The 20,233-nt window shown below is 39.0% G+C and overlaps 1 protein-coding gene across 1 annotated transcript in view; it reads left to right on the top strand.

The window, feature by feature from the left end:
- FBXO43 (F-box protein 43) overlaps positions 1-17,792 on the top strand; it is a 47,742-nt gene extending 29,950 nt beyond the window's left edge. Inside the window, 2 exon segments of the mRNA XM_036263835.1 lie at positions 15,021-15,083; positions 17,784-17,792. Of these exon segments, the coding sequence (XP_036119728.1) occupies positions 15,021-15,083; positions 17,784-17,792 (72 nt within the window).
- Positions 17,793-20,233: the final 2,441 nt, after the last annotated feature.

Below are 20,233 nucleotides of genomic sequence, written 5' to 3'. Positions count from 1 at the left end.
GCAGGACCTAGTGCTTGACTATGTAGTTTTTGCTTTGAGTTGCTTGGTACCACATACTGAACATGGAGTTTTTGTAGGAAGATGAAATTTGAAGATAAGGAACGGGAAAAGGTAGATTTCCTTTTGAACATTTTAATTTAGAAGCATACAAGGAAAAGCCACCATTGTGTACAGCAAGCAGTTGGATTTAGGGTTCTTTGGCTCATAGGAGAGGGCTGGGCTGGAAATGTGAGTTGACCATGACTTTTTAAAAAATGTTCATTTTTTTTCTAATTACAAGTATTGGTTTTGTTGTTGTTGTTGTTTGTTTTTCAAATTCCACTTAAGCTCTTCCATCATAATATTTTCTGGGACATATACTATGAACGTCCTAAATTTATTGTTCCTTCGTCAACAGCCTCCTCAAGGGATTTTTTAAAGCTTAGATATCTTGAAAATGCAGCAGTCCTAACCGATTGGAGCAAAAATATGGGAGAGATCTGGCTTCACATTTGCCTCCTAGAGCACGTCATTCATACAACTGGAAATAAGCTCGAGAGATGTTTTGAACGTCGTCCTTCATTCATGAACATTCTTGAGCCCAACTGTTCCCTTCCTTCCTCCTCTTCTCAGGACCAGCGCGTCTGGACCCTAGCCCCGCACCCTCTTGCCAGCGGGGTTATTTTTTTTGCTGTGGGACATCAAATTTCCTGGACGGCGCGGCTGGCATCTTGTTTTGCCAGAGCCACCGCGGTGACATGCCTGTCCAGGGCCCCCCGGGGTGGCCGCGCCCGTGTGGGTTCTGAACGCGCGTGGGCCCCCGGAGGTCCGGGGCGGCGGCGTCCGCTCCGGCCAGGAGGAGCGGTCGGCTCCCAGTGCCCCGTCCTCGGCCTAGGGGCCCAGAGAGCCCCGTCGGCGTCCCGGCCTCGGCCCCGCGCATTGTCTAAGCTCCATAGCAACTCGGGCGCGGCGGGGTCACAGCAGCCGGCGCCGCCCCGGCCCGCGCGCCGCTCCGCGTCGGCGCCTCTCCCGGGACGGACTGGCCTGTGGGGCGCCGGCCGACGCCGACGGGGCCCTGACGGTCCGCGCGGACGCCGGGCGAGCCAACGGCGGCATGCCCGACAAGCGGCTCACCGCCGGTAGGTGGGCGGGCGGGCCCCGCGTGCGACCTGACTACGCTCCCGCTCGGGGTGACGGTCCCCGCCCGGGCCCTTCCGGACATTCGAGGAACCGGCTCCACTGCCTTCCCACGGCATTTCCTTACGAGTCCCACCGCACCCCACCCCGCGCCTCGCCGCGTCCCCCGCGCCTCGCCGCGTCCCCCTTGGCACCGTAGTATTTTTTTTAAAACTCACCTTATTGAATGTATTATAGATGTTTCTCCCTTTTCCCCATTGACCCCCTCCTCCCCGTTCCCGCCCCCTCCCGCCTTCCCCACACCATTGTCGGTGTCCCTTGGTTGTGCGTAGTATTCTAATTGGCTTAATTCTCCGCTTTGCGGCTGGAAACAGGCCTCCATCTATTAAGGTCCATTAAGGTGAACTCCAGGGTCACAGTGAGTCAGGGACCAAGCTGGATTCCAGAGGCCTTTCCTCCCCACTTCCACCTTGAATTCCAGCTTAAAATTCAATCCACCTGCAAACAGTGAACAGAGGGCATTTTACTGACCTTGCCCCATGTATAAAGAAGGGTTAGGTGTTGCCTCATATTACTTCGTTGACTTTTAAAGGAAATAAGATACGAGTGAGATAATATAATTTTTATCTTGTTTCAGAGCCACCAGTTATTACAGAAGCAGGATTTGTAAGTACAATTTAGAAGGCTACTATTTTTACCTTGGCTTTTTTTTTTTTTAATAGCAAATCATACATGTAGGAAAAAAGCTGTATATTGTCTTTTCTCCTTTTTGTCAAATGAGTGCAGTAGAAACTTTGACTTAGTAACAGTAGTGCTGAGTATAAGACCTTTTTACAGTCTTTCACAGGTACATTTCTAAGAAGGGGCTAATCGATATTTATGGTGGATGCTATTCACTGTTAAAGTTCTTTTACCTAAATAACCTCATTTAATTTCTCTAAACTCTTTAATGAAACTCTATGAGAGAGGTTTTACCTCCATGGTTTTATTGTGATGTGGCTGTGCAGTTTCTGGTTGCAGTAAACATTAATTGATGGTGTTGATTGATAATACGTAGTCAATGAATATATAGTTATAACTCCTTTAAAAATGTACGACGTGTTTTCACATCAGACTTTTAGAGAGTTGAGTGACAATAAGTACCTTGCCAACTACAAATGACAAGTACATTGTCATTTAGATGAGAACTATATTTAGGGTAGGTTTTATTGTATTCACTGTGTATTTAAGGAACTTGTCCAAGGTTAAACAGCTAGGTTGGAGGTAGCAGAACCTAATTCCTGCTGCTGTCTGAATTGGATTTCAAGAGCTGTAGCTACTTCTTTATATTATTTGCTTATGTCCTCCAGCACTTATATCTCTTGTTGGCCAATTATTTTATTTGCTTTTGGCTTTTTTTTTTTTTTTTTTTATCCTCACCCGAGGATATTTTTCCATTTTTTGTACAGATAGAGTGGGAGGGAGAGAGAGGAAGGGAGAGAGAGACAGAAACATCGACGTGAAGGGACACATCGAGTGGCTGCCACCCGCACGACCAACCAGGGCCGGGGACAAACTGCAACCGAAGTACATGCCCTTAGCGGGAACCGAACCCGGGTCTCCCCGGACCGCAGGCCGACGCTCTAACCGCTGAGCCAAACCGGCCAGGGCTGCTTTTGGCTTTTTATTCAACACACACGAGTGCCTTCTAAAGTCACAGTGTAGTGATGGATGCTGAGGAGAAACGTCTTGAAAAGTTCACAGTCTAGCAGGGACTCAGAGAAGAGGCGAAGGCTGTGTCTCCTAGCACCTTCCACTTTCACACTTCCAGGTCTTTGGTCCACCACTGAGAGACGAAGATAGAGGCACAAAGAGGATGTCAGCAACTCCTCCGTCTTCTCATTGCCTTGGTATAACTGTGTAGTGTCAAATATCTTTAAGCTGCTTCCTGAATGTTCTTCAGTCCAGCCCGAGGTCAGCATTTCTGGAGCCAGCTAAACTTCCCCATGCAGCTCTAGCAAAAATGCTCTGAAGAGGCCTCAGGAACATTACACTTAACATTTGGGCAGTCTGCTAATCTCTTCAGGTTTTTGTAACTGTCTGCGAACTCATAACAGCTTGAAGCCTCTATTAGTCACTCCTCTTCCTGGTGGTTCCTTTGATACCTCTGTCTCCCAGCTCTCCCATCTCTCATTTTTATGTCCCCCTTTCTGGCTTCTCTTTTTCTTTGCCTGTGAAAATGTTGACCTTCTTCAGGATTCTGTTCTACAGGCTTTCTCTGGGGGAGCTCCTCTTCTCCTACTATAGTTTCAGCTACCCTTATTTCACAGGGCTTCCAAATCTACACACACCTCTGGTCCAGACACCTCTTCAATGTCAGAACTCTATATCCATTGGGTAATTGGGAACCTTCATCATTTGGATATCCCTGCATCACCTCAACAGTCTAAACTGAACTTATCTCCTCCATTCTCCCCCACCCCCACTCCTTTTTCTTATTTTGATTAATAGTGCCACTGGCTATTTTGTCACTTTGGCCAGAACCTTTCTTCCCTTTTCTTCACCTCCCTCCTGCAAGTTCCTATCATATACAGATCTTTTTCTCCATCCTCACAGCTACTGTCTTATTTCAGGCCCTCATCCCTGGGCCTGGACTTTGGCAGTACTCCTAGCTGATATCACTGCCTTCAAAATTCCTTCTGCCAACTCCAGTTTTTCTTTGCCTAAAGCATAAAGTGCAAACCCCTGTGCATCAGCTGTGCCGGATGAGATTGCTTTGCTTTGTCTAACTTTAGATTTTCCTTCTCACATCACTCCTATCCTGGCTATCAGATTGCTACTAACTCTTTTAAAAAAATTACCATGTTACTAGATTGCTCACACCTTTTATTAATCCTACTATTTATTGAATGCTGGCTAGGTGCTAGTATTTAACCTCTAAACAACTCTATTAGGTGGTTATTATCACCCACATTTCACAGATGAGGAAGATGAAGTCACAGAGCTTAACTTGGCCTGGGGCCACATATCTAGTAATTGGCAGAGCCAGAATGTCAAAAGCCTCCCTTTAGTATCAAGCTTTTCTAGAACATTTCAGCCTTCTTTAACCTTACCTCCCAATACTTTCTATGTGATAAAGACAATGTTCATACTGTTTTTGGTTTATAAAGTACTTCCACATGCTTCTGCTCCAGCCAAACTGCCCTGCTAGCCTCCTTGCCTTTGCTGTCAAGTTTTCTCTCAGTTGCCCTCCCCCATCTATTTCACAATCTTGCACATTCTTCAGCGCCCAGCTCATCTCCTCCATGAAACCTTTCCAACCTAAACTCATCCAGACTGCCTTTGAGCTCTGTGCAGCTTTCAGTTGAGACCAGTTTGTGACCAGATCCTCAAATTCATAATATCGCCAAGCATTATCTGTAGATTAAATAATTCATATGTCTTGCACATATATTTTCCTCTGTTTTTCAGAAGTTTAAAAGTATTTTTTTTTCTTATTAATATTCTTAGAAAAAAGTGTGTGGCAGAGATCTCTTATTCCCCAAAATCCATTCTACCCTTTTCCATAATACTCACTAGACATACTGCTCTCCAGAATAAAGAATACATTTCCTAGCTTCCCTTGTAGCTAAATGTGGTCATGTAACCAAATTCTGACTATTGGGATGTAAGCATAATGTTGTGTGTCCTAGTTCTGGAAAGCTGATGTTTATAGAGATTCAATAACTGACCCCTAGGTCACATAGCTAATAGGTAACTGGTTAAGCCACAATTAGAACCTGGGTCATTCTGACTCTAAAACTCATAAAAGTGTAAAGGGAGAGAGTGTGCCCTTCTTCTCCTTTCCTACTGCCTGGAATAAGGATGTGCTCCTGGAGCTGAAGCAGTCATCTTGGATCATGAGGTAGAAGTACTATCTTCAGGATGGCGGAGTTACCAGATCAAAGGGGCATGGGCTCCTGATGTTTGGGAAGCCACAATGCCAGACCTGAACTGCTTATTTCTCATGACAGAAATACACTTCTGTTTTATTTAAATAGAATTATTTTGGTTTTCCATCTTTGGCAGTAGTCATACACTAATATTGCTCCTATATTGATAGGAACTTTTTTCATATTGTATTTTCTCAATCAATGAATCTAAAAAGTACATGGTTATTGTGGATATCTGCAAAATATTTTAACCTTTACATGAGGTCTTTATCTTCAAAGGAGAAAATAACTCATTTAGAATAAATAATTTGTTGTCAGGGACACATTGCTCTGTATATATTTTAACATTTTATGTGTAAATTTTGTAATTTCTTAACAAAATTGTGAACTCCTATAGGGCTGGTTCTATGTCTCAGTACATCTTTTTTTTTTTAAATAGATTCTTTAAAAATTTTTTTTTTCTTTATTGATTTTAGATAGAAAGGGAAAGGGAGAGAGAGATAGAAACATCAATGAGAGAGAACATCGACTGGCGACCTCCTGCACGCCCCTCACTGGGGATTGGGCCCACAACCTGGGCATGTGCCCTGACTGGGAATCGAACCAGCGACCTCTTGGTGCATGGGTTGTCGCTCAACCACTGAGCCACACTGGCCAGGCTCAGTACATCTTAATATTCTCTAAAGTGTGTAGTACAATGCCCACAATGAATGTGCTATTAGGTGACTAATAATTTTTGGCTGATGGATATTTTAATATATAATAATTAGTATCATTTGATTAATTTATTATATTTTGCAAAACTTCATTCATATATGTTCTGTATTTCTTAAGTACCTCCCTTCTGGCATTTTTCTTCTTTAGTGTCATTATTAACTTTGTATTTGATTGGATTTTGATAATTCTTTTAGGGGAAATATATACAAAAAACAGTATATATTCAGTTCTCTTATTACTTTTTGGGGGCATATTTTAAATTATATAAGCAATATATAATACATTCTTGTAAATAATTCAAATAATAAAAGTTATATTATATTCGTTATTACATTTTCTTTATTACATTCCTCAATCCTAGACTTTTTGTTTTCATATTCCATAAAAACTGAAATGTAAATCTATCATAGCGAGAATAGTAGAGTTAAGACTGCATAATGTACCCTGGCTGGTTTGGCTCAGCAGTTAGAGTGTCGGTCCGTGGACCAATGAGTCATGGGTTCGATTCCAGTCAAGGGCATGTACCTTGGTTGTGATTCACCCCAGGCCTTGGTGGGATTGCGCGGGAGATAACCACTCGATGTGTCCCTCTCACGTCAATGTTTCTCTCTCTCTCTCTTCCTCCCACTATATCTGAACAAAAAAAAAAAAAGGAGAAATATCCTTGGTTGAGGATTAAAAGGAGAAAAAAAAAGACTGTGTAATGATATATTATATATTTAACATTTTTAGGAACTGCCGTGTTCCACAGAGGCTGTACCATTTCACATTCCCACTAGCAATGTGTAAGGGTTCCAATCTCTCCATGTCCTCACCAGCACTTATTTGTCACCTTAGATGTGAAGTGATATTTCATTATGGTTTTTTGATTTGCATTTCTCTTGTTGCTAGTGATGTTGAGCATCTTTTCATGTGCTCATCGGTCATTTGTATGTCTTTGAAGAAATGTCTATTTAAGTCTTTTGAACATTTAAAAAATGTGTGTTGTTTTATGTTTTTCTTGATGAGTTTTTAGAGTTCTTTATATATTTTGGATATTAACCATTATCACATATGTGATTTGCAAAAATTTTCTCACATTCTGTAGGTTGTCTGTTTGATGCACAAAAGTTTTTAATTTTCATGATGCCTAATTTATTTTTTCCTTTGTTTCTCGTGCTTTTGATGTCATGTCAAATAATCCATTGCCAAATCCAAGATCATGAAGATTTATCATTATGTTTTAAGTATTTTATAGTTTTAGCTTTTACATAGGTTTTTGATCATTTTCAGTTAATCTTTGTAGATGATATAAGGTAAGACTCTAACTTCATTCTTTTGCATGTGGATACCTAGTTTTCCCTAGTATCATTTGTTGAAAAGAGTGTTCTTTCCCACTGAATTGGCTTGGCACTCTTGTCGAAAATCATTTGATTATATATGAGAAGATTTATTTCTGGACTTTCTATTCTGTTCCAATGGTCTATATGTCTGTATTTATGCCGGCACCACACTATTTTGATTACTGTAATTTTGTAGTAAGTTTTGAAATCAGGATATGTGAGTCCTCCAACACTGTTCTTTTTCAAGATTGTTTTGGCTATTCAAGTCCTTTGAGATTCCATATGAAATTTAGGGTGGGTTTTTTTTTTTTTTTTTCTATTTCTGAAAAAAAAATATCATTGGAATTTTTATGGAGATTGTATTATATCTATAGATTAATTACTTTGGGTGGTATGGTCATTTTAATAATACTATCTTTCAATCCATGAACATGGTATGTCTTTCTGTTTATTTATGTCTTCTCTAATTTCTTTCAGCAATGTTGTAAAGTTTTCAATATATGAGTCTTTGCCTCCTTGGTTAAGTAACTCTTTTTGATGCTATTGCAAATGGAATTATTTTCTTAATTTCCTTTTGAATGTACATAACTTTTTTTTAGTGAGTAAAAACTGATGTTGATTGCTGTTTTATTGTTAATGTTTAGTTCATCATCATAGTTCTTAATTAAATATAAGTTTTTCCTTCTCTTGTAGTTAACTGTGTGCATGGCTCTTCTACCTCTACAGACACTATAAATTTCTAGACGAAAAAGGCTAGGACCTATTGGGTGATCCCTGGAAAGGCACTGCTGTTTGCTTTTATGTGCTGCTGCAGTTGAAGGAAACTACACCATGCATAAGACAAGGACTTTTATTATTATTGTTAATATTTTAAATCTACACAAGTTGCTACTGTGACTTCTGCAGTTACTTCTTAGAATATTTTAATATCAGATTTTATGCTTGAAGTGACTTTCTGTAGTTTCTAATCAGGATTTTTTAAATGGTGATCTTATAAAATCCTTGAATAATCTCTATCGGTAAGAAACTGTATCACTTACTATGTATTAAAAATTTTTAGACTATTTTTTACAACCATTAAAATTTCTAAGATTTAAAATTGAACAGTTCTTCTTATTTTTTTTGACAAATACATTAAAATTTCTAAGGAATTAGAAATCAATACAATGTTTTATATCAGATATTTTAAAATAATGATGGAACTCTTTATTGATATATATGTACACACACATACACACACACACACATTTTTTAAGCAATGACCTTGTGACTAGATTGGATACTACTACAAGGATGCATCAGTTGTCAGCAGACAGAAATATGTGATATATGTGAATGCAATGATTTGGGACCATCATCTGTAGCATTCCAGGATCTCCCCTCCCCCTTTCCTCCAAGCTGTCAGCACCTTTGGCTATGTACTGTCTTCTTGGACACCTCAGATGGAAACTTCTCCAGCAGTTTCATGGGGCAGTGGTATGTTATGTAGCTAGCCAATAAATCCATATCCAGGGGCTTGAGCAACTCCCTGGCTATGCTCAGTGTTTGACAGAGGAGCAGAGGGTGTGGGATGAGGCTTGTAAATCACCATCTCTAGGGGGTGTGGATTGGATCTGAGGAGTCCCAAACAAGGTTGATCACAACCAGAGATCACCATCCTGGGAACTCCAGCCATCTGTGCTGTGCCTGGTTGCCTCGAGAACTGAAGAGGTCCACTTTTACTTGACCCTTTGAATCCCACTGTCTGCACACCACTGTGTGTCATTGTACACCTGGTGGGAAGCTCTGGGCTAGTGATTGGTTTGTTGAAGAAGGAAAAAAGAAAGAATTTTTAATATATTTTAGGAAGAAGTAAAAATAGATATAATTTTGGAAATACGGTCTGTCCTATCCCCTGATTGATATTGCATTCCCAATCTAAAAGGTGACAATTTAGGATTCTACACTGTACATTAGATGAATGGCTTTGGTTTAGCATGAAAGGAAGTAGGAAACTTGGATTGTTTTTCTACTTTTACAATTAGCTAACTGTCATAACCTTTACTTGTTTTGCTTTCAGAGAATTTGAAGTTATTCGAAATGCATTTCAAATGCTATTTTCCCCATTTGCTGATTCCTCCCACCAGATAATATCTTTGGGAGAAATGGTTTATATTGTACTTTTCTTATGGCATTTATTATATTCTTTCTTGGACTATGATTTTTGTCTGTATTTATCTTATTTCCTCTTTCTTGTTTATAAGGTCTTTTATGTATATATTTCTTCTTTTACAGTTGTGAAGAATTGCAGTTTATCTGGTTTGAAGGTGCAGCAAAATTATTTTTTAAGCAAAAAAATATTCTACCATAATTAGCAAATACATAAAGTATTTTGCTTAACCCTCTTTCAGGAAGAAATTTGAGAGGTTTGGACTAAAAATGGAAAAGCTGACTTCACTTTCACAGATGGCACACCTGTAATACATGAAAACACAGTTTTCAAGAGTGGACTCAATTCTGAAGAACTGTTTCTACCTTCCATTGCATCACTGAGCAGAGAGTCTGGGTTGCAAATCTTGCAGTCAGGTTCATGGAATGGTGTAATGGAGGAATTGATTGTAACTCAGTTTTCATCCTGATTGTGCCTTTAACCATCACCAGTTCATTGGTTATTTGAAATACATTAGTTCATTTCTTTTTAAATCCTCACATGAGGATATTTTTTCATTTATCTTCAGATAGAGTGGGAGGGAGTGAGAGAAGTAGAGAGAGGAGAGAGAAACATCGATGTGAGAGAGATACATCGACTGGTTGTCCCCCTCATGACTCCTACCAGGGCCGGGGACTGAACTGCAACCGCAGTATATGCCTTTGACAGGAATCGAACCTGCAACTCTCTGGCCCGCAGGCCAACGCTCCAACCGTTGAGCCAAACCCGCCAGGGCCATTAGTTCATTTTAATAAGACCATGTGACTGGATTGTGGAAACTCACTGAGATTAACTGAGCTGCTTCTTCAGATCAAGGTGTTGAACATTTTTTTTTTTAATTAAAGGGTTTGAGAATAATGGCTTTATCAGATCCTCATTGCTTCCCAACACCATTTGTTACTAATGTGACACGATAACCGAACACATTGAACTAGCAGGAATTGCAATGGGAAAACACGTTCGTGTGGTTAGCGAAGCGCAGGCCTTCCCACTGAAGTGCGGCCAGAGGATTGAGCAGAGGGCACTTGTAGACTACACTTATTTTCATTGCAACCTGCCCTGATACCAGCAGAAGCTCCAATGTTGAATATTGGTAAAAATTAAGGTACAATTTCAGAGAAGAAATACAACTTTTGATGTATTTGAATAATGCTTGTAAGTTTCCACTGTTGTGAGTGCAAACCTGAGGACGTGACTGCCTGCCAAGGAAATGCTCCAGCAGCGTGGTTCGGTTTCATGGGCAGCCTCAGGGAGCCCAAAGCAAACTACTCAGCAAGGGCTACAGCAGTGCCAGTAGTACTTGAGGTGTGGACTGGTGCCTCCTGAAACTTACAGGCCCTGTCCAGATGAGTTCAAAATTTAGAGTAAACATTTAGAAATTTTATGATAATTTGACAGAGTATGTTTGTGTCTATTGAACTTAATTTTTAAAATGGGTCTATTGAACTAAATTTTAAAAAAATTTTATTGTGTATATATTTTATTTCATTTTCTAGTACATTCTTACTGTATTTTATAAAAGTTATCTGAAATAGATTAGGAACAAAACAAAACAGGTACTTCATCACAGATGGTTTGAAGTGTCAAGAGTCTCTCAGAAGTGTGAGTCATCTGGAAATGAATATATGAGTCTGAAGATTATCTAGAAATTTTTGGCAGGGTGGCTGGCCAGATTCTAGGCAATAAGAAGTCTACCTGACTATGAAAGATACATTCTGTTTTATTATTTTATTTTATTTTTATTTTTTTAAATTATTTATTTATTGTTTTGTTATAGATGTTTCTCCTTTTTTACCCCATTGGCACCCCCCTCCCTACCCCACCCCCACCCCCACCCTGTCCCTGGCTTTGTTGTCCAGGTCCATTGGTCATGCATACATGCATATAAGTTCTGTGGTTTAGCTCCTCCCACCCCCCACCCCGTCTTCTGAGGGATGTCAGTCTGTGCCCTACTTCCATGTTTCTGGGTCTACCGTATTCCTCAGACTGTTATGTTCATTATATTCCATATATAAGTGAGATCATGTGGTATTTGTCTTTTTCTGCTTGGCTTATTTCACTTAGGATGATACTTTCCAGGTCCCTCCATGTCGTCTCAAAGGATAAGAAATCTTTCTTTCTTACCGCTGCATAGTACTCCATTGTGTATATGTACCACTGCTTTTCTATCCATTCGTCTACTGATGGATATTTGGACTGTTTCCAGGTCTTAGCTATTGTAAATAGTGCTGCTATGAACATGGGGCACATATATTCTTCCTGATTGGTGTTTCAGGCTTCTTAGGGTATATTCCTAGAAGTGGGATCACTGGGTCAAATGGAAGTTCAATTTTTAATTTTTTGAGGTAACACCATATTGTTTTCCATAGTGGCTGCACCAGTCTGCATTCCCACCAGCAGTGTATTAGAGTCCCCTTTTCTCCACACCCTCGCCAACACTTGTTTGATGATTTGTTGATGGCGACCATTCTGACAGGTGTGAGGTGATACCTCATTGTTGTTTTAATTTGCATCTCTCTGATGATTAGTGATGATGAGCATTTCTTCATATGTCTCTTGGCCATTTGTATGTCCTGTTTGGAGAGGTGTCTATTCAGCTCCTCTGCCCATTTTTTAATTGAGTTATTTGTCTTCCTTTTGTTGAGTTGTATGAGCACTCTATATATATTGGAAATTAACCCATTATCTGATATATCATTGGCAATGATGTTCTCCCCTACAGTGGATTGCCTTTCCATTTTGGTGGTGGTTTCTTTTGCTGTGCAGAAGCTTTTGAGTTTGATGTAGTCCCATGTGTTCATTTTTTTCCTTTGTTTCTGTTGCCTTAGGTGGTGTATCAGTGAAAATTCTGCTCCGTATGATGTCCGAAATTTTGTTGCCTACATTTTCTTCTAGAATTTTTATAGATTCACGGGTCACATTTAAGTCTTTTATCCATTTTGAGTTTATTTTTGTGTATGGTGTAAGTTGATGGTCTAGTTTCATTTTTTGCATGTAGCTGTCCAATTTTGCCAACACCATTTATTAAAGAGGCTGTCTTTACTCCACTGTATGCTCTTGCCACCTTTGTCAAATATTAATTGAGCATATTGCCTTGGGTCCATTTCTGGGTTTTCAGTTCTGTTTCACTGGTCTATATGCCTGTTCTTGTGCCAGTACCAGGCTGTTTTGATTACAGTCGCTTTGTAGTATAACCTGATATCTGGTATTGTGATCCCACCTACTTTGTCCTTGTTTTTCAAAATTGCTGTGGCTATTCGGGGACTTTTTTGGTTCTATATGAACTTTTGAAGTATTTGCTCTAGTTCTGTGAAACATGTCGTTGGTATTTTGATGGGGATTGCATTGAATCTATAGATTGCTTTGGATAGTATGGACATTTTTATTATGTTAATTCTTCCAATCCATGAACAGGGTATGTGCTTCCACTTTTTTATATCTTCCTCTATTTCATTTTTCAATGTCCTGTAGTTTTCTGTAAATAGGTCCTTTACTACTTTGGTTTAGTTTATTCCTAGGTATCTTAATTTTTTGCCGCGATGGTAAATGGGATTGTTTTTTCAGTTTCTCTTTCTGTGAGTTCATCATTGGTGTACAAGAATGCTGTCAATTTCTTGATGTTAATTTTGTATCCTGCATCTTTGCCAATTCATTTATTAAGTCTAGTAGATTTTTGATGGAGTCTTTAGGGTTTTCTATGTATAATATCATGTCATCTGCAAATAATGACGGTTTCACTTCCTCCTTTCCAATTTGGATCCCTTTCATTTTTTCTTCCTGTCTGATTGCTGTGGCTAAGACTTTCAGTATTATGTTAAATAAGAGTGGTGAAAGTGAGCATCCCTGTCTTGTTCATGTTCTTAAGGGAAATGCTTTTAGTTTCTGCCCATTGAGTGTGATGTTGGCGGTAGGTTTTTCATATATGACCTTTATTATGTCGAGATATGATCCCTCTATTCCCACATTGCTGAGCGTTTTTATCAGAAATGGATGCTGGATTTTGTCGAATGCTTTTTCAGCGTCTATTGATATGATCATGTGGTTTTTATTCTTCATTTTGTTTATGTGGTGTATCACATTTATTGATTTGCGAATATTGTACCAGCCTTGCATCCCTGGAACGAATCCCACTTGGTCATGGTGAATAATTTTTTTGATGTATTTCTGGATCCGATTTGCTAGTATTTTGTTCAGGATTTTGGCATCTATGTTCATCAGGGATATTGGCCTGTATACATTCTGTTTTATACCTAAAAATAAAAAAATATCTATTTTAAAAAAGCTAACAAGGAACTGTACTCCACTACTGTTAAAAAAGAATAATACTCTTCCCATCTGCAGATTTGTGATCTTGAGCCCACTAGTGAAAATTTGGCCGTCCTTGTGGCACAATGCTTCCTACCTAAGAGATCCAAAAATATTTATTGAACTCAATTGATTTCTCCTAAGAGTTAGCAGAAAGTATGTAGTTTCTACATACTTCTACATAAAGTCCAGAAAATTAAAGTAACTTGGAAAGGTACAATTTGAAAGGTTATTCACCTTATACCTGCCACCAAATGTTATCTGCCTTGTTAAGTTTGAGGATGTATTACTAAGATGCCACTACAATCTTTGGATGGTAGATTTATGAGATCCTAAGTTTGTTGTTGTTGTTGTTGTTGTTGTTTTAATCAGTTCAGATTTTTAGTAATTTCCTTGGTATAAATCCCGTGATTATAACTCTATTTCGATACTACAATTACTTAAAGAAATCACTCTGGAAATCTATTTTTTAAAGTAGGTGTTAATAAGCTATAGTATCTTTTTTATATTTTTACACTATGCTTCGACACAATTTTAAAAAATTGGCCAGTATAAAAGGAAAACAATCAGCCATATGGAAATAATACCATTGTGTCATATTGTCAACTTTCATGTTAGATTTGTGAAACTGAAATATAATTATGAATAACAAAATAAACACATGTACTATACAACAGAGTATGCCATGTTGTGCTTTTGACACAATGGAAACAATTACTAATAAAATAAGGTGTTTTATTTGGAAGAGAGAATTTGCTCTTGGCAGTGGCTTTACAATTTTGCCAACTTTAATAGTGACTATGTTGGGGGATAAAATAGTTACGGAAAAAATGTATACAATCTTTATTCTTTGAACACATGCATTGTCAAAGCTGCTTTGTGCAAAAGTTAAGCAGGACCCAGATTCCCGAAGCTGTATCTCTCTCTGAGAGGGAAGCAGTAGCGTATTTTCTTTGCTTAGCTTATCACTTTCATTAGGCGATTTCATGTTAACCCCAATCACTGGTTCTGTATTTATTGCTCTGCCTTTATTTTTATTAAATATATATTTTAATAAGTCTGTGGGAAGTTTACCATGTATAGTGTTTGTATTTGTTGATGTTTCATTTAAGTGTGCTGTATTTTCCACTTGTTCTCCAGCTAAGTACAGTGTCAGGTCTTTTAAGGGGATGCCCCACTCTCTTTTCCAGCTTCTTCCTTCCAGAGATTGTAGCACCATGTTCTGCTTATAGTGAGGATTCAGTGTTGACCGACTGAGAGATTTGAAGATCTATATATAATCTATTGATAACAGAATTAGAGAATAATGTTGGCATGTTTGTTTTTATTATTAATTATTTTTTGTTACAGATGTTTCTCCTTTTCCCCTCACTGATTTCCCCCTCCCCCTTGTTGGCATGTTTTAAAATATCTTAAATGTTTTAGTATAAGCATAATATTATGTTTTTTTTTTTTTTGCAGGAAGATTCTTTGGCAACAGATAATTTACTTGTGGACTACTTTAATGAATTTCTAAGCCTTCCCGTGAGTGTATTATTATGTTCTATTGAATATATTGTCAAAGCAAAGTATTGTAATCACTGGGTTGTCTTGTAAGAAAAATTTATCAGGTATAATATTTTTAAAAAATATAGCCCTGGCTGGTGTGGCCCAGTTGGTTGGAGCATCGTCCTTGCACAGAAAAGTTGTGGGTTCAATTCCTGGTCAGGGCACATACCTAGGTTTCAGGTTCAATCCCCAGGCGGGGCTTGTACAGGAGGCGACTGATTGATGTCTTTGTCTCTGTCTCTCCCCCTGTTCACCATTCTTCACTCTAAAATCAATAAGCATATCCTCAGGTGACAATTAAAAAAATTTTTTTTTCTTTATTGATTTTAGAGGGAGAGGAAGAGAGAGATAGAAACATCAATGAGAGAGAACATCGATTGGCCATCTCCTGCATGCCCCCCACTGGGGATTTGGCCCACAACCTGGGCATGTGTCCTGACCGGGAATCGAACCAGTGACCTCTTGGTGCATGGGTTGATGCTCAACCACTGAGCTATACCAGACAGGATCAGGTGACGGTTTTAAAAATACATATTAATTAAAGGATTTAGGTAAGGTTTGTGTCTTTATGGAGTTAATAATTTGGGTTCAAGTCATCTTTAGGAATTATTTGAAGAAAGCTGGAGTTTTTCTAATCATCAAAAGAGTCCTGTACTAAGTCTGATAGTTGTACTTGGCACCATTTTAGGTTTTGAACAGAGGTAATAAGGATAGAATATTAAAAAATTTAAGAAACTAAATTTCTTGCTTTAGGCAATTATTCTCCTCCTCTTGGGTAGATATTAAAATGTAATTTGTGTTTAAGGCAACTAGAGTTTTATATCAGTAGTAAATAGACATAGGAGGATGCCAAATAATCGATTTCCAGACAGACAGCAGTAATTGATAGAGTGAAGCATTGAAGGTTTGGGGAAAGTGAAATGGGGGTGGGTGCATAAAATCTCTTATATTGTATGTAAAGTTAATCAGAAGTGTCAGATAAAAGAAAGTTCGAAAGAAAAGGCTTTTATTATTGTTATAAAAACACAAAAACAATTTTATTAAAATATTTACCAGGCAAAATTTAGAATATAAAAAGTCACAAGTAATTTTAAAGTTAATGGACCATAAAATGTGAAGTCTCTTAAAATCTAACCACTGAGCCTGGCTGGTGTGGCTCAGTGGATTGAGCGTCGTCCCATGGACTGAGAGGTATGGGTTCCATTCCTGGTCAGAGCACACGTCCAGGTTTCAGGCTCAATCCCCAATAGGGGGTGTGCAGGAGGCAGCCGGTCGATGTATCTCTCTCATATTGATCTTTCAGTCTCTCTCTCTCCCTTCCTCTCTCAATAAAAACATATTTAAAAAAATCTAACCACGAAAAATGTCTTTTTAAGGAAAAGTACTACATGTACTTTGTTACTTAGGTTGGTTTTTTTATGGAGGTATCTATCCATGCATGTTTGTTGTGTGAAGTGTTTTTCCCAGAAGAATTTGTTCTTTCACCTTCCTTTGGCACAGCTGGGTCTCTGGGGCCATTGTGGGGCGTAGGCTGAGACACCAAGTCATCCTCTCCCCTTCTAGCAACTGGCCTGAACGACATTACAGGATACCTTTCGAATCTTGTTTGCCCTGACTCTTCAACTTCCATTGTCCAGTTGTGTAATATAAAAAACCAGCGGTGTCACACAAGTTTCAGAATTTTGCTCTTCCAGATTATGTAGTCTTTCTTCTAGGCTCTTTATTCTCTATTCTTCCTGCAAAAATTATTTTTGTGAAACTTAAAAAAGACAATATAGAGATGATGTATTGTAGAATTATAAACCTGAAACCTATATAATTTTATTAACAAGTGTCACCCCGATAAATTCAATTAAAAAAACCATATGGAAGAGCAGTGGGACTTGGAAAGAGTGGTGGATGCAGCCATGACAGGTGAAGGGCTCCCCTGTTCATCACATTTTGTGACCTTACCTCTCAAAATGGCCACACTTTTAAGAATTATTTTCAGCCCTCGCCAGTTTGGCTCAGTGGTTAAAGCATCAGTTTATGGACCAATTACTCTCGGATTTGATTCCGGTCAAGGGCACATACTTTGATTGCAGTTTGTCCCCGGCTCTGGTTGGGGTTGTGCGGGAGGAAACCAGTCGATGTGTCCCTTTCACGTTGATGTTTCTCTCATTCTCTCTCTCTCTCTCTCCATTTGGTACCACACACTCTTCCTATTAACTCCCCATGCTTCACATCACAGATGGGAGAAGGGGAAATGTCACAGGTTTCCAAAAAGAATTTTTGGTAGGGAGGAATGATGGATTCTAAACCAAGTTCCTGGTCAGATTCTAGAACAGATTAGTGATGTTAGGTTTATCAGTGCTTAGTTAAGAATTAGAAGCCAACATGGGTTTACTGTGTATAAATATGCCAAACTAATTTCTTTTTTTTTGGTATAGTTATAGGCAGGTATGTTAGGGAACATTATATATATTATGATTTCAATATTATGATTTCAATAAGTAATAATATTATGATTTCAATAAGTAATAATAATAAATTGAATCATGTTACCTTCAGCTCAAAACTCTGTTTAGTGCCTTCTCATTACACTAAGAATGAAATCCAAAAGCCTGTATGATCTGGCTCTCGCCATCCCTTGATCGTTATTGCCTACTTATTTTCCCCTTGTTAATTATTTTCTAGCCTAATTAGCGTCTTCATATTTCTGAAACATGAATATGCCAAGTGTACTCAGGACCTTCCAGCCTGGAATACTCTTCCCTGAGATGTCTGTATCACTTTCTTCCTGATTTAAATCACTTCTGTTCAGAAAGCCATCCCTCTGAACCCTATCTCAAACAATGCACCCAACACGTGCTCCACTTATGCTGCCTTTGTAAAAATCTCCAAAGCCCTAAATATTGTCTATGAAATTAGTTTTCAAATATTTGAATGGGTTCACTAACCATAGCCTGTAGGATTGACTTTTAGTAGCCTACAGATTAAAGTCCAAATTCCTAAGTATGGAATTCAAGACCCTTTGCAATTTGGCCTCAACCTAACTTTCTAGCTTTATCTCTAGTTTCATGCTACTTATGCCTACACACTCTTTCCTGCCTCCTCCAAACTACCCCTTCCCCAACCAAATGTATTCTTCCTGCGCTCGTCTTTCAGTGTACTGGTCAGTAATAGGGCAGAGACAGAACTGTGATGAGCCCAGCTCTTCCACTCATTACCCTTGTGATCTTAGACACATTTCTTAATTATTTAATTTTTTTTTTCTATGAAAACAAGATAACTGTCTTACATTTGGTTACGAAATGCGATAGTCTGTATGAAGTGCCTGGCCCAGAACTGGTACTTCTCTTTCCTTTTCCTTCACTAACTACCATCTCATCTTCCATTCCTGAAACACAAGGGACAGTCACTTTTTAATTAGATTGGCGGATCATTATTAACCAAAGGATAATCTTCTGTGCCACACAAATCTGTCATTGGCTTTGACTTTGAAAAATTATTTTTAACAGAGACTTGAATGAAACAACGCAAGTGAACCAGTGTGTTTCCCATTTTAGGTCACTGAGCTAGTAAATGACTTGCCCTACTACACTGTAATGACTATAGAACAGGCAGCAGAGGAGCAACCTGATAGTTTGGATAACAGAATCTGGTCTCAGTTTTATCATGATCATCTGAAATGGACTAAAACAAACAAAGCTAATGTGTTTTTAGGGTGCATTCATGAAAGTATAGTTAAGATCAAGAAAAATATTAGTCTGGAGCACAGAAGGCACTCAATACATGTTTTTTTTGTTTTTTGTTTTTTTGGTTTTGTTTTGATTTGGATATAACTGTCAGACCACATTTGGAATATTGTGTTCCACTCATGGTGCCATATATTAAGAGTTTTCTGCCAAACCGGACTCAGGTAGACTCAGCTAATGAATGCTCTTGAAACCACGTCAGATGAGGAAGGGCTGAAAGAAGTTTGAATATTGAACTTGGTGGGGAATGGGTAGAAGGGGTGGGAATGGAGCAGCTGTTTCCAAACATCTGAAGATCTGATTGAGGAAGAGGAGTTAACATATTCTATGGAGCTGGAGGGCAAAACCAGGGCCTCCACCATTTCTGAGGAATTCAATTATTACTCACTAGAAGAAAGATGTTTAATGTTCATTTTCTAACAATAGAATGGGTTGGCTTGGGAAGGAATAAATTCCCCATGATTGGAGATAGTCAGGTATAGGTAAGGAAAACATTTTGGGGAATATTTTACAGGGCATGTAAGTATTAAGTGGCAGATTAGACTTTTCCAACTAAAGAAAATGTGATTAATTCCTTCTCTTTATTTTATCTCAGGAGCTACATTGTAAATTTCCTGAGACCAAGGATAGGTTTCTTCTGTATCTCCCAAACCGTCTTGAGGATGATTGTGTTTTTATTTCTACATCTTCCATGTGAGATACTTGAAATAAATAAGCCTTCTAATGCTCTGCTCTTCTGCCTTCCCTCCTCTACTGCACCTCCCCCAACAATCTAAGTCCGAGAATGTAAATATAAACTATAACGTTCTCAATCTAAAAGGGCCCTCAGGTCATCTAGATTTCTGAGACTTCTGAGACTTCTGTATCAGGTCCAAGGTCCCATTGAGACAGGCCAGCAAGCCAGGACAAGCAGAATAGGGAACCTGAGACAGATAGTTAAACAGCAGTTTGCAGCCGTCTAGTAAACTCTATCTTCCCTAAACCAAGGACACTTAAGAGTAAATGGTTTGCACTTCTCCTCCCCAACCTGAGGGTAAATAACTTAAATCACCCAACTCAGGGAGAGAGAGCATAAATCCAATTAGTGCCATTTGCCAACCACACCCAAGGACAGGTAAGGTTAAGAGAATAAATCTCATTTTGGTACATCGGCATAAAGCTGATGAATAGTCTGTTGAGATCCTCCCCTGAGATCTCCCCTAAACTCCCAGCCTTTAAAAACCCTCAAGATAAAGGTCCCAGCGCCTGCTCTCCGTCCTAGGAGCTTGCTTGCACCTCCCCCCGACCCCAGCCACTTCCCCTACAAGCATCTCCTAAACTCTAAGGGACCCAAAAGGCTTGCAACCAGCGCAGCAAAGGATAGTGGCAATTCATCCTGGGCAAACCCCC

Source organism: Molossus molossus, unplaced genomic scaffold, assembly GCF_014108415.1.
Source record: "Molossus molossus isolate mMolMol1 unplaced genomic scaffold, mMolMol1.p scaffold_m16_p_16, whole genome shotgun sequence".
In the NCBI taxonomy this organism is placed as follows: Eukaryota; Metazoa; Chordata; class Mammalia; order Chiroptera; family Molossidae; genus Molossus; species Molossus molossus.
The sequence above is the reverse complement of the archived record's forward strand: the minus strand, read 5'-3'. Positions and strand labels throughout refer to the sequence as shown.